The 13,855-nt window shown below is 34.2% G+C and overlaps 1 protein-coding gene across 8 annotated transcripts in view; it reads right to left on the bottom strand.

Annotated features, from left to right (window-relative positions):
• pds5 (cohesin associated factor B pds5) overlaps window positions 1–13,855 on the bottom strand; it is a 179,246-nt gene that overhangs the window by 60,860 nt on the left and 104,531 nt on the right. For 5 of the 8 annotated variants that reach the window (XM_083126502.1, XM_083126506.1, XM_083126505.1 and 2 more), the window contains 2 exons: window positions 8,924–9,122; window positions 5,802–5,825 (listed from right to left, as the gene is read on the bottom strand). In XM_083126502.1, coding sequence (XP_082982628.1) covers window positions 5,802–5,825; window positions 8,924–9,122 — 223 coding nt within the window. Of the gene's footprint in view, window positions 1–3,675; window positions 3,956–5,801; window positions 5,826–8,923; window positions 9,123–13,855 lie in introns of those variants that run through there. The other 3 variants (XM_083126508.1, XM_083126509.1, XM_083126504.1) reach the window with 3 other exon arrangements.

Below are 13,855 nucleotides of genomic sequence, written 5' to 3'. Positions count from 1 at the left end.
TGCAGACGACGTTTCACGAAGCTACGCTTCGCTTCTTCAGGTCACTTGTCAGTATTTAAAATACTTCGTCAAGAACATAAGAAATCCAGGATTAGGTTAAAAGGGGGTGAAAGGATATGGAATTAAAAATACCTGAAGTTAAAAATGCCATGTAGGCTAAGAAATAAATCTAAATGATGAGTGCCCGTACTACCATATTGAAGGATCCTTCACGGGCACTCATCATTTAGATTTATTTCTTAGCCTACATGGCATTTTTAACTTCAGGTATTTTTAATTCCATATCCTTTCACCCCCTTTTAACCTAATCCTGGATTTCTTATGTTCTTGACGAAGTATTTTAAATACTGACAAGTGACCTGAAGAAGCGAAGCGTAGCTTCGTGAAACGTCGTCTGCAAAACTTTTATACTCACTCACGTAAGTTTTTTAACTTTTTTTTTTTTATATATATATTTTAGTGAGTAAACGCACAGTTTTCCATAATGGTTAGTGAGTACAAATTGTTTATAGGCAGAGGAGGAAGAACCAAGCTTATGAAGTGCGACACATTGAGATCCTCCCATTAAGCACAGTTAGATGAGAAAGTAGAAAAATGGAAAATTCACACAAAAATTTGGGCCTCCCTTATGGCACAGTGCTAACACTGTAGCCTTGTAACAAAGGGTATCCTGGTCACACCTGCCACTTTTCTATTTTGGGAATAATGTGCTAATGGATGAGACAATCTGCTTGTTTGGTTTTCAGCAGCCACCTCTGAAGAGGCAGCAGTGCTTTGTTACCTAAAAACCATATTCTGTATCATAGTTTGGAAACTCAAGTCACTAGCAGCTCTGCATAAGCACCCATGACATCATTCCCTACAGTAGACAATGTTTGGAGTGACAAAATGCATACAGATAAATATCTGATTTTCTGTCCAGACACACAAGTGTTGTAGTTCACATTTACAAAATATGCAAAAAAAAAAAAAAAAAATACCGTATTTACTCATGTATAATGTACACTTTTATCCAAAATTTTTGCCCCCAAAACTGTGGTATGTATTATGCACGGAATAATTCGGACAGCTAACATGAAACTGTACAGGGTCATTCCACGATTCTGTGACACTTGCATCGATTTTTCATGTTTACGGAACCCTATCATGTTATACATCATTGTAAAGCTTAAATTCTGTACTTTCTGAATATGGCAACAGTATTCCATTCAAGATGGCGACACTAATGTGCAATGTGGTTGAAATAAGTCCATCACAAAATGATGGAACTTTCGGATTGTTATGGTACCTTGGATGAGAGAGCAGATAAGGAAAAAGAAAATAATAATTAAAATGTATTACTGGCTATATATGCTGTGTGTAAATGACTTAATGGAAAAAATCTTGTGCTGCTAACTGCTAGTTTGAGGATCCTGAATGTGCCTCATATAAATGTTATGTTAGTCATGGAAAAAGTATATATTTTGAAGTTCTCTTTAGAAAAAGTAAAAGAAGGAATGAGCAAAACCACGTATAAAAGTTTAAAGGCCAATTCCCACGATTTTTCACTTTGCGATGTAATGTTCTGCAACACAAAGAAAAGCCGTGCTGCCTGGAGGAATTCGAGCATGCACTTCCCATCACATGGGATGCATATCAGTGGTATTTGTTGTGTTAGAAATAACAGAAAATAACTTTCTGAGCACTGCAAATCTGTTAACGTAATTTTGATCTCGCTTTCTACTATTATAGAATAAATAAGGTGGTTAAAGAGTGAAAGCTTTGGGATGTTAAACACAGTGGAAGAGGGGAGAAGGTGGCATGGGTTGGTGTCTTATTGTTTACACAAGAGGATATTCTCTTGGTCCACATCGTAACAGGTGACTCATTGAATAGTTATTATGTCATTCACTCTTGATCAGCAAAGCAAGAGCTTAACCACCTACAACTAAGGAAACAATTTCTTGAACCTGGATTGTATTGCGCATTATATACGTGATATAATTGTTTGTCACTTTTCCACATAAAAAAACTGGGTGTGCATTATATATGCACGTGCATTATACACATGAAAATACGGTACAATGTAAACATGTGGAATTGTATTTGAAAATACAGTAAGTAGATTGCAGACATTTTTTAAAATTTTTTCGTCATTATAGCATCTGTGACTAAAAGTTACAAACAAGCAACGATGATAAAAAAATAATAACTCATTTCTGTGTTTCTTGCTGCCATATGGTATTGACACATATAGTATATGTAACAGCTATCCTCAATGGTTTACAGGCAGTTAAAGGTTAATTGAAGTCCAACTTCTGAGAAACTTGAACATGCCTCTGGTTCTGATGACCATTTATTGATTGAATTGAGAATTGTGAGTGCATCAGTACTTAGGATATTTGCACCCGTCACATTATATGGGGCCCAGCCCCTTACTATAACTAAAATAAACGTGTCTGTGGTCTAAAATATCCCTACCTGGGTTAAAAGCTGGGGCTGTAAGGGGGCACTCAGCACATATAAAGAAAGACAAAACCAAGGACAACACACCCACAGTCCTACAAAGGATTATAATGGCCATAGTTCCAGACACCTCGTTGGCCTGCAAAAAGCAGTTTCAGGAGTGTACTATGTGGAAGTGAGGTTGACATTTGGGTGCCTTGCTAGAAGGTCACCCACCCCTTACATACCCGGTTCTGATGAGAAGTGTAATGCTATGGTGACAAAGTGTCTGCAGTGAACACACACACTAAATTCTATGTTACCGCAACTATGCATACATGTTCTTAAATGCTGGGTCTTCATTCCATTTTTCACAGTACATGACTTGCATAAAAAATGGCATTTATCCATAATAGTTGCTTCTGAAGATATCTGACATGCATATGTCAGTCAGGATAGACAGGCAATTAGTAAGTCTTATCACTATGTTACCGAAAAATGCACAAGGTTTTCATATTGGAATAAACTATATACGTATAATATAATGAAACATTATATTAAACGATTTTAGATTATTCAATGCTGAATGACAATACTGTTCATCTGCTTGAAAGAATTATAAACTATATTGTCATATTACTTTAAAACTGTAAATATCTTTAGTTTTTCCACTCTACTTATAATATGTTTGTAATCTGTTTTGCCCAGCTTGTATACTCAAAGTTTGTAAAAGTTTTTCTTTTAACTGCTTTACATAAAAACCTTTTTCTCTTTCCCCTAGTTTATCAGAAGTACCACTTTTTTGTTGTGTTCTACTGTTCACTAATGCCATAACAAACAAATTCCTAGAAATGATCAAACATGCAACTCTGAAAAGGATAATGCTTTTGAAGAACTTTCTCTTTCTTTGGCTTAGTAATCTTCCCTCAGCTCTGCTATTAAAATGTTAATTTGAACTGAAACTCCTTCATTTATTGTACTAAGAAATATACATGGATAGCATTCAAATTGATTTTCAAAGCAAAATCTTGCCTGTTACTACAGATTTACATAAGATAATCACTGCCTACTTCAAGTGTTTTTTCTTAAGTTTTGGTCTCACAAAATTCCCAGACATTTATTATATACAATACTGAATTAAATTTTGTCCCGCAAATGTCTGAACATAAATACAAAACAGAGAGGATATTGGGAGAAGGCAGGTGAAAATCAAATCAGAGCTGAGCAAGAAGAAACACACCATTGTACATTCTGAGGAGACTTTTATTTCTTTACAGTAATATACACCATTTAAAAGCAGTAACCATATTGAAGAGAAAAAAAAAACACTATGTTTTCCTACACAGCGTGTGATGGTCTTAAATGTATCACTACAAAAAGAAATAGTCCTCCTCAAATCTTCATGAAAAATCGTTTTAAAAAAAGGAAGAAAAACAACACTTGATTTCCGTGTCAGTCTGAAGGGGATCCCAACTATCACCCAATGGAACGTGACTTTCTTCCACCATTCCTAAGCCCTCCTTTCACATACCTGTGGATACATTAGTAAAATACTAATGAATTGGAGTGACCACCAAAAAAAATCAAATTCTGTTCAGAAATATAACTACAATTTATATCTGTATCCACCTAACAATATGAAAAATTATGCAAAATTCAATTCTGATAAACATATGACTGAATGTGTCGAATGAAAAACTTATTAAAATAATTGAAAAAGCAACCATACATATTTAAGTACAAAATTGGAAAACAAGCTGAACAACACAGACAACAAACATTTTCTATCATAAAAAATGGGTGCTTATGGGTAAAGTTCACTTAGAAGCAATAGATAAGTTAAAAAAAAAATTAAATAAAATTTTAATTCAACATCCTGGACTAGACTTAACTTACCACTAGCCAAGGCTGCAAGACCAGTTAATTTTTTTTTATTTTCAGACATGCACTTTCCTGTAATATTTACAAAACTGAACCAACACACAACTACACTATAAACAAAAAAAAAAAAAAAAAAAAATACACAACCAAAGCAAAATTGCAGCACATACTGCTAAATTACAAAAAAAAGAATCACTACTGTAATGCAAGTTTATGAAAATTAAGTATGCTCGATCACTATAATAAAATCATGGTGTTTAGTAAATGTATATGCAAAATTCTGAAGCTACAAAATGTATATTGTTATTTAAAAATTACTGTCTTCTTGGGAGGAAAAATTATTTTCATAATTAACTGCTACAATTACATACACATGTCTCTTTGGCAAGATGATGTGCATTTCATTATGAGAAATATGCATAATTGTTGAACTGAAACTATGAAGCAGTTAGGAAAAAAATTTATTTGTTCAGACCCAAGAATAAGTTTTCTAAAAGTCAATTTGAATTTCCACAAAAAAGCTTCATTTCTCTCTTGGTTATATTAGGGATGGGGTGATATGATATTTTTGCTGATACCGATAAAGTACCAATATAAAATTTACAAATACCAATAACCGATATTCTACCGATCCAATATAAAATTCCAAATGGTCCTTGAAGAACCTGAATGGTTCATTGACCTCCTTAAGAAATGTGTGTTTCAAGGTGACTGCAATGTAAAAGAAGTTGCATATTTAGACATTTACTTTTTCAAAAAGTAGGACATAGTGATTATCCATAAAAATTATAATGAAATGGCATAATTTTGCACTAAAGTATAAGATATTTATAGATATATCGTATCGGTAAAAAAATCAATAATTTTACAGATAAACCAATGTGCCTATATCGACCAATACCAATAGACTACCGATTAATCTGCCCCATTCCCAGGTTATACTACAAAACATACTCAATTTAAACTGGCTTAAAAATTAACTTGCTTCCCTTCGTAATTATTTCTCCATACATACAATGAACTGAACTGTCAGTTTTGAAATATGCATGTGTACACACAAACACAAAAAACATATGATGATGCACTATATCTTGGAAAGCACACAAAATGTTCCAGTACTTTTGAGAAACAAACACCACACATAATGAACATTGGACATTACAATGGAAAGACCTGCGAAAGCTCAGTGCATCATTCAAATCCAATAAACTTAAATATAATCCATCCAATTGTAAATTCTCTATTAATAAGTCTTGATGTAACAACTGATAATCTCACAATGGGCTGGAGTACTAATCATCTTATTACAACTGTTTGCTATAGACATTGCCACTACAGCTTACGGTGCTTGTTCAACATGCAGTTGTATTGGATACGTTCATGTAAACAATATACAACTGAATACTTCATTTGCTACATTCTATCAGCAATTCAGTCTATATTAGCATATAACATACCTACATGCATGGACAATAGAGGGAAATATGATTTCTTACCTTCGTCTTTTTCCATGCATGATACTAAATAAAAACAGGAAACTTTCAGTAAAAAGAATCATGGAATTTCAAAAGCATCACAATGTATTGTTCAGATTAAAGTACCGTATTTATGTGTGTATAATGTGCGTGCGTGTATAATACGCACCCTCGTTTTTGATGGGGAAAAGCAACAAAAAAATATATCTCGTATATAATGTGCAGTACAATTCAGGTCCCAGAAATGGCTTTCTTAGTGTCGGACTAACATTTACGTATTTCATTTAAAATTAATCAGTAGATCATAAAAACGAGCTTTTCCTTGCTTTCGTAACTGCTGCATTCACCACGCGACCTTGAACTTCCAGATGTTAGGCTTTTCATAGGAGAGGAGGGAGCAAAGTTATCAACCACCCGTTCAAGGTCACAGTGCGTGATGCTTACAATAGACGGATGACATCAACGCAGCATGAAGTCGAACCAAGCGGGAGGGTGAAACGTGCGTCGCTGCAGATTGTTTGTAAATGGGTTTTTGAGGCATGGAACTCCATCTCCCTGGAAATGGTGATCAAAAGTTTTAAGGTAACGGGAATATCGAACAAGATGGATAGAAGTGAGGACATTTCAGACAGCTTGTATTAGTAACCGGGAGTGAATGACGATATTAAGTGTAAACGTTATTTATTTATTTACGTGAGTCAAGCTGCAATAGTGCAGTAAATATACAGTAGTTATTTCCATTTGATAAGTGTTGACATAATTATTTTACCTTCATATTTGTTACAGTCAACTCTCGATACAACGACCTTTCACAGTTCCCAGGAAAAAGGTAGTTATTTTGAAGGGGTTGTTATTGGAATTTGTACCAATAACAATTATCTCCCAATAATCGGGCAGAATGAATGTTGGATTTAATACGGGTGTACTAGAGCATTGTCTGTTACAAGATGAACTGGTAAGAGAAGCGTGGTCTGGTGTTTATTTTTAGATCAAACCCACTTGTGAGTGGTAGAGTGCTTCTGAAGGGAATCTGTGCAAATAAAATGAGTGCAAAAATGTATTTTTCGTCCGATCTCTGTTCATGACAGTTTCTGAGGTGAAAACAATTTTTGTGGAGAAAACAATTTTTGTGGAAGTTATTTCTCCCGCGAAAAATACCGCTTGATATGTCTCCCGTGTGACAGGAGGCACGTGCTTGAATGCTGCCAGAACAGGTGCTGCTTTTCTCGATGTCGCAAAACTTTCCAATACTAAGTGAAAACTCATGGAAAACGGCCATTTCGCTTTTAAAAGTTATTTTTTTAAATTATTATTGCTAAAGAAAGACAATCTGTAGATATATACATGTTATACGCAGTGACATAGTGAAAAAAAAATGCATGATTTCATTTTGGCTGTCTGAATTATTCCGTGCATAATACGCACCACAGTTTTGGAGGGCAAAAATTTTGGAAAAAGTGTGCATTATACACGTGCAAATACGGTAACTATTAATGATTGGCAACAAAAATTTACCAAATGTTTCATAACCTAAGCATCTATTATATCAGTAATATTCAGCATAAACATATATAATATGAAGTAATTCTTAAAGCTTTCCTGGAGACGAAAGATAAAGTTTTCTCAGGATATCAGTCAGGTGATTTCCGGATAGTCTTCGAAGCTTTCGAGAGCTAAGATCACTCTTATATTCAGGAATTGAAGTGCAGAGATATGCGAGGATAAGGTTATAAGCTCGAAAGCCTATCTGGAAATCACCTGACTGATATCCCAAGAAAACTTCTTCATATATCTAACATGATCTCATCTAAGATTCTTTTATTGCAAGATTTCGCTAATTCCACATTAAACACCACGTTTCTCTATAATTCATCTTCAAAATCTAGCAGTGGCTGGCTAATATGGGTAGGAAAAAGTACATTTTTCACTTTGATAATCAATATTAAAAAATATGACTTAAGTCATTGTGCATTTATAGTCCTGCATATTTTTCTTGAGGCTGAAGCAGTGATTTCTTCACACAACTTAAACGTCAGATGACAATCTACTGTTTACTTCAATGCTGTATTGGTTATGTAAATGCAACTTTGGGACCATCCCAAGGTTAAAGTAATATACCAGACATCCATATTTGTATTGATTCATGAGCTCTAAGGTATGCCATGAATAATTCTAAAGCTGGCGTAGCCATATGACATAATAAGGGGTGGGGGCCACACATTCGAGATTTGTCAAGATGATACGAAGAATTACACAGGCCTCTGTAAAGTCGAGACCCGAGGCTCTCAGTTTATATTGAGGTTTTTGTGTGATACTTGGGAAAATTTATTCAGCCCAAATTTACTATGTGAATACATAGTATTCCCCTGTATTCCCCTCTCAGCTGCATGGGGGAGGGGGGGGCAAGCTTCCTTTTTACTGACAAGTTGTTGTTTTTATTAATTACCACAACATTGGTTGTTCATTCACGTGGCATAGTTGAATTTATACTGAACAGAATGAGGTGACTTCCATCATTAGTTTCCCAAGAGAAAAATTTACTGCTGATTTATCAGTGCTGGGCCAGTACCTATACCAATTCCCTCCAATAAAGATATTGATGCTTGAACAAGTAAAAGTTTTCAAAATATTGATTAATATTATTATTTAAGTATTGCACTCCCATTATATGCATCAACATGCTTTAAAATATTCAAGAATTAAATCAAAATATTAAATACCTGGTATGTATTTAAACGAAAAATACATTTTCTCCACAAAGCTGGAGCAAAATAAATGAAAGCTTCAAATTTCTCAAAATTTCCGGAATAATATGTCATGCAGCATTTTTGCAGACTCCATGAAAGACAAAAAGCCAGAAAAGTATTGGCAGATATCAGCAAATAAATTGCAACAAACACTTTCCGATACCAATATACCAGCATCAGTATTTGCTCAGCCCGAGTTTATATAATTTCAAATTTCAAAAGATGCACGTGAATTGTGCTACATACTGCTAAGAGAAGAATTCTGGTAGTAGATCAATTAGAATGAAATGGCAGGTTCTCAGGTACGAATTTTGGACATAACGCAATTTTCCTCGCATGGTTTGATCGATTTCACATGTTTTCTCTACATTGCAAAGAAAAATTGGCAAATCTTACCTAGCACTTTAGTGTCAGTCTTCTCAATCCCCTCTTGGCTCGATGACTGCGACTGCTCTGAAATGCTGTCTTGCAAGTCAGGTACAATATAATTATTCTGTGCACTTCCTTCAGCATCACTCTCCAATTGGCTGTTCATGTTTGCTCGTTTGGAGGGAGGCTCGTCAGACTCTGAATGTTCAATGGATGCATCAGATTCCTGAGAAAGAAGAACACTTGTTTTATCAACTTTTGCACTACATAGAAGCACCACTTAGGAGGAGAAAATAAAATGGGAGAAAATAAAATGGGAATAGCATTAAATAACAATAATATGCATAACAGTTACAAAATTATATCCAAATAAGTTAATCAATAAAGCATTAAGAACACATGCCTACTGCAACATGTACCAAATTTTATTCACAAAATTGGTGCAAAATGTCCACCAGGAACAGGTTTGATGGAAAAGTATGACAATATATTTTGTGTAAGAAGTTTTAATGACAAAAAGAGCGGGTAGCAAGGAGAATATGGATTAAAGGCGGCCCACTGCCCTTTTTATGTTACTCTGCACTTCATTTCCAGATGAATGTACTCATTACTTTTAAAGACATGCTGAAAATGTACCAAAAATTGAACAAAGGTATCATAATATGTCATTGATTGATTTGCTTTATTTTACTTTGCTTTTTGTGCCACTTTTGGCTAATTTGCGAAGATGTGGATGAGTGATGATATGATGAAATTGATGAATGGTCACTCACAAATGTATCATAGAGTGTAAGATATCAAGCAATAATGAGGTTAGAACTACCAGTTAATTTTCATTTCTGAATGAAATTGCTTTAAAAAATAAATAAATAAATAGTGGAAAAAATAGCAACATTCCAAACTTCAAAGGAGGAGGAAAAATATGTAACATCAGGGAAACAATTTTCAAAGAATTCTGGGGTTTCTGTTGCAACTCTTCCAAATTTCAAGGCTAATTTATTTTTAATTTAAAGGTTCCAATTTGAATTAAACAGTCTGAGAACATATCCTTGACAGTCCAAAAACATGAGATTGGAAGCTTGGTTTTGTTTGCAAAAGAGAAAAACAAAAGTATTTGTTCTCCAGTGAGAAGTATGAATAATATTTTCCATGTAAATAAGAACATACAATTGTAACATTTGTATTTGTACATATTCTTAAATTATTCCCCATTTCTACCACTTTTGGCTAATGAAGAGAATGAGGATGAAATGGTGATTACATGAAGGAATACAAAGGAACACTTGCACCTAGGTTAAAGGTTTGTACCTGAAACAGAGTCAACCACTCAACATGCTTGACTCAGGTAGCACACAACTATGAGTAAGAGTAGCCAGAACATTTGAGAATGTCTAGTACAAATAAGGCAGATTAATTGGTACTATATCAGGATCAACTAATAAAAGGATATTGGTTTATGTATAAAATTTTGATAATTTTATCAATTCGATGATTTTGTGAATCGTCTGTAATAAAGTATATTGTACTGAATTAATCTAAAAGTTTGTTTCATTGGCCCTGGTTTTGTCAAATATATTTCTAATATTAGAAACATTATATTATATTATATAATAATATAATATTATAGAATATTATTAATAATATTTTTCTACATCAAAATATTTAGAATCAGCTATTTATTAAGGATTTGAATAATCACTCTGATTTGTCATAAAATGTAAGCCATTCTGTATTGGTTTCCAATATTAGTAAATTTGAAGTCTGCACTTTATCAGTATCTGTAATCTCCCAGATTACATAACTCTTGGCTAATCCATTTCTTGATTGATTGAGCTGGTGTTTCTAAGTCCATTTTATGCACAGTAAGGCTAATCGGGATTGGACTTACAGTTTGAAGTGGGATCTGAACCACTATGTGCCTCCACCAGGTATCGAACCCAAGACCCCATGATTACAAGCTTACGATGCTACCACTGCACCATCCGGAAGGCCCTAATCCAGTTTTTTGCACAAGAAATAATCCATAATGAAGCTGCAATCCATATGTGAAACACATTGGTTGTCACACCATAAGATCATTTGTACTTTGTAGTTTTGTTATTGTACATCACTTTTCTTCCACTTTTGGCTAATCACAACAATGAAGAGGAGTGATGGTTAGATGAAATTGATGAAGGGGCACTCACAAAGAACACCAAAACCCTCGTTGGGACTCGAATCCGGGAACTTAGGTGGCAAGATCATGTTCATAGGGCTCGGAAGTTGAAGACCCATAAATTGCCAAAAAAGACCTATAAAAAGGCCTAAAAATATCAAAAAAAGGGCCTAAAAACGGAAAATGGATGTATAAATGTGATCCAAATTAATTAGTAACTTCAGTTTTAATTACATATTTAATGAATATGCACGGCACCTCCCTATCTGACTTGAGATCTTTTCAGGCGCGTGCTGTCTGGTCGTATACACAGTGCTGAAAGCTTCAAAACAAGATAAAGTTTCCACTTACAGCGCGACCTTCCAGACAAGTTACGGTTAAAGGACCTTGTACCGTACCTGCATCAGTCGTCCAAAAATGTTTTTCTCTCGTTTCAGGGATTGTTCAAATATATTTATTTATTTATTTATTTTTATTATTTCTTTACTACAGAAAGGATGTTTAAGAGGTGATGAACTGATGATGATTCGAATTGAGAATGGTCAGTAAAAACCTAGTCGAAAGAAGGTGAAGTTGCAAAAAAAAAAAGCCGTTAAGACCTAAAAATAGGCTAAAAAAAAAGGACCAATAAGCCAAAAAATGCCAAAAAAGGACAAATAAAACAAATTACCCAAAATGAACATATATTATATTGGGCCTCATCTTCGGACACTAGGAAAAAAAAAAAAGGATTTTTCCTCAACTTCCAAGCCCTATTTATGACCTATCAATGGTATCATCATGTTTGAATTAATTTCATTTACATTGTGCAACAATTGCAGCATAACAAAGAGCACATAAAACTAAGATATTATGCACTAGTTAGTAGAAGTTGTCACCTATACTTTTAGCATCTACATAAATAATGGCAAGTAGCATTCATACAGTGAACAAGCAAACACATGCAAAAAGCAGCACAAAAACTATCAAAGCTTATCGCAGCTAGTCAACTAAAAGCATAAATAACCTGCCGCAATACTCTACCCTTACTTAAGTTTTGTATACAAACAAATTAAATTATTTGGGGGGAAAAAAAGATTTAGTCATTCATAAAGCCAGGTTTCCAATTTCCTCTGTATTTCATGGTGATTATGTTATATTTTCAGGAGAGAACGTGTTAGTTGTGAGACCTGTATGTAAAGTTGCCACCACATTTCCAACTGTTCAAATTTCACATATTTTTTCTCCCTTACCAAAACATGAAATTGTGAGATTACATGCTGTTCATATTAAGTTTTCAAAAGGCAAGGTGCACTTTTTCTACAAGATCTCTTGTTCACAAAACCTTGTGAACAAAGAATCCAAAATTTAATACTTAAGCATAATATTTAGATGTGAAATGATTAGGAATGAGCCCAAACCCACGTTTTCAGAAAACTGGTTATCCTGTGAGGCATGGAAAGTTGACAAGTTGAAGTAACTTGCAGACTACAATGATCCATCATGAAAAACTACTTTGTCAATTTAAATTGTAACTTTTAATTTCTTAAATGTTCCCATAACCTTACACGCATTGGTTCAAAGTGTTTCTCACTTACTGCCATAAACAATACAATGCATTACTCTTGTCTCCCTGTTAAGAGCTGTTTGGCTCCTGTGTTTAATATTGTGTGCATGCGTGTTTTTCATCCTGCATATGATACTGCACTGATGGGACAGGCAAACCAAAGGAATCTGAAGCTTAATTAACTTAGAAGGATGTAAGTCACATACAGGACAGAAACTGGAGGTTGCATATGTGTGAGTTAAAATTTTATTTGTGAAATAAGTGCAAAATTTTAATTTATTTTTTTTATAAAGATTTTTCTTGTCTTTTCTATGCTGCTTCATATTTTATAATATACAGGGTATATTATGAAACTTTGTAACAGGTTAATACTTTCAAATGAGAAAATGTGTTGCACAAATTACCAACACTCATAAAAACACATTGAAGCAAGTTGAGAGGTGGTATTTTGAATGTATGTGGCGATCCATTAAGAAAGAGAATGGAACACTTTCTGGCTTGGTCGAGATTCTTTGAATGGGTACCCAAAAACGGTTTTACCATTTCGTAGAGTTTGTAACTTTGTACTGGAGAGTATATTACAAAAAAACTTTTTACGCTGTTACATTGAAATGCATAGGCCCAAATAGTGACATTTTGAAAATTTGTGGTACCTTTGTGTAGGTGTTCAAAATACATTAGTCATATTCTATGAATCCTCATGTCATTTTGTAGTTTTTGATAATTGTCCTTTTGTTTTGAATATATTAATCTGTTACGAAGTTGCTCGCTTATTTAAAACTTAAAAACACTTCTTGTGTGCTCATCTGAAAGCCGTTGACCAAACCAAAATATACTTCCTACAAAAATTATTTAAAATACATGAAACTTAGGAAACAAATTGTCATTCATCCACTTTAGTCAGGAACCGTGCACTTCCAAAATAATCTCCTTTTACCCCACAAGTGTTTGTGAGCTTATACTGGCAGTGTCTGCAACTTATTATATGTTTTGAAACTATTAGCCTGTCACAAAGTTAGACTCACCCTGTATATACATATTTTCAAGATAGGTTTCTAAATCTTTCACAAATGAAATTACCATAGTACCATGAAAATTCAGACAGCCCATGCCCCCTCCCTCCATCTTCCCAATTTCATGATGAACAATTAGGAACATTTGTAGAAACATAAGTGCATGTATCTAGGCAATGCCCTGCCCCATTTTTGGGTTTATAAGGCTACATTTTACCCTACATAACGAGAAATAGTAGCTATTT

Source organism: Lepisma saccharinum, chromosome 8, assembly GCF_977018435.1.
Source record: "Lepisma saccharinum chromosome 8, izLepSacc3.1, whole genome shotgun sequence".
Lineage (NCBI taxonomy): Eukaryota > Metazoa > Arthropoda > Insecta > Zygentoma > Lepismatidae > Lepisma > Lepisma saccharinum.
This window is presented reverse-complemented; position numbering and strand designations above follow the sequence as displayed.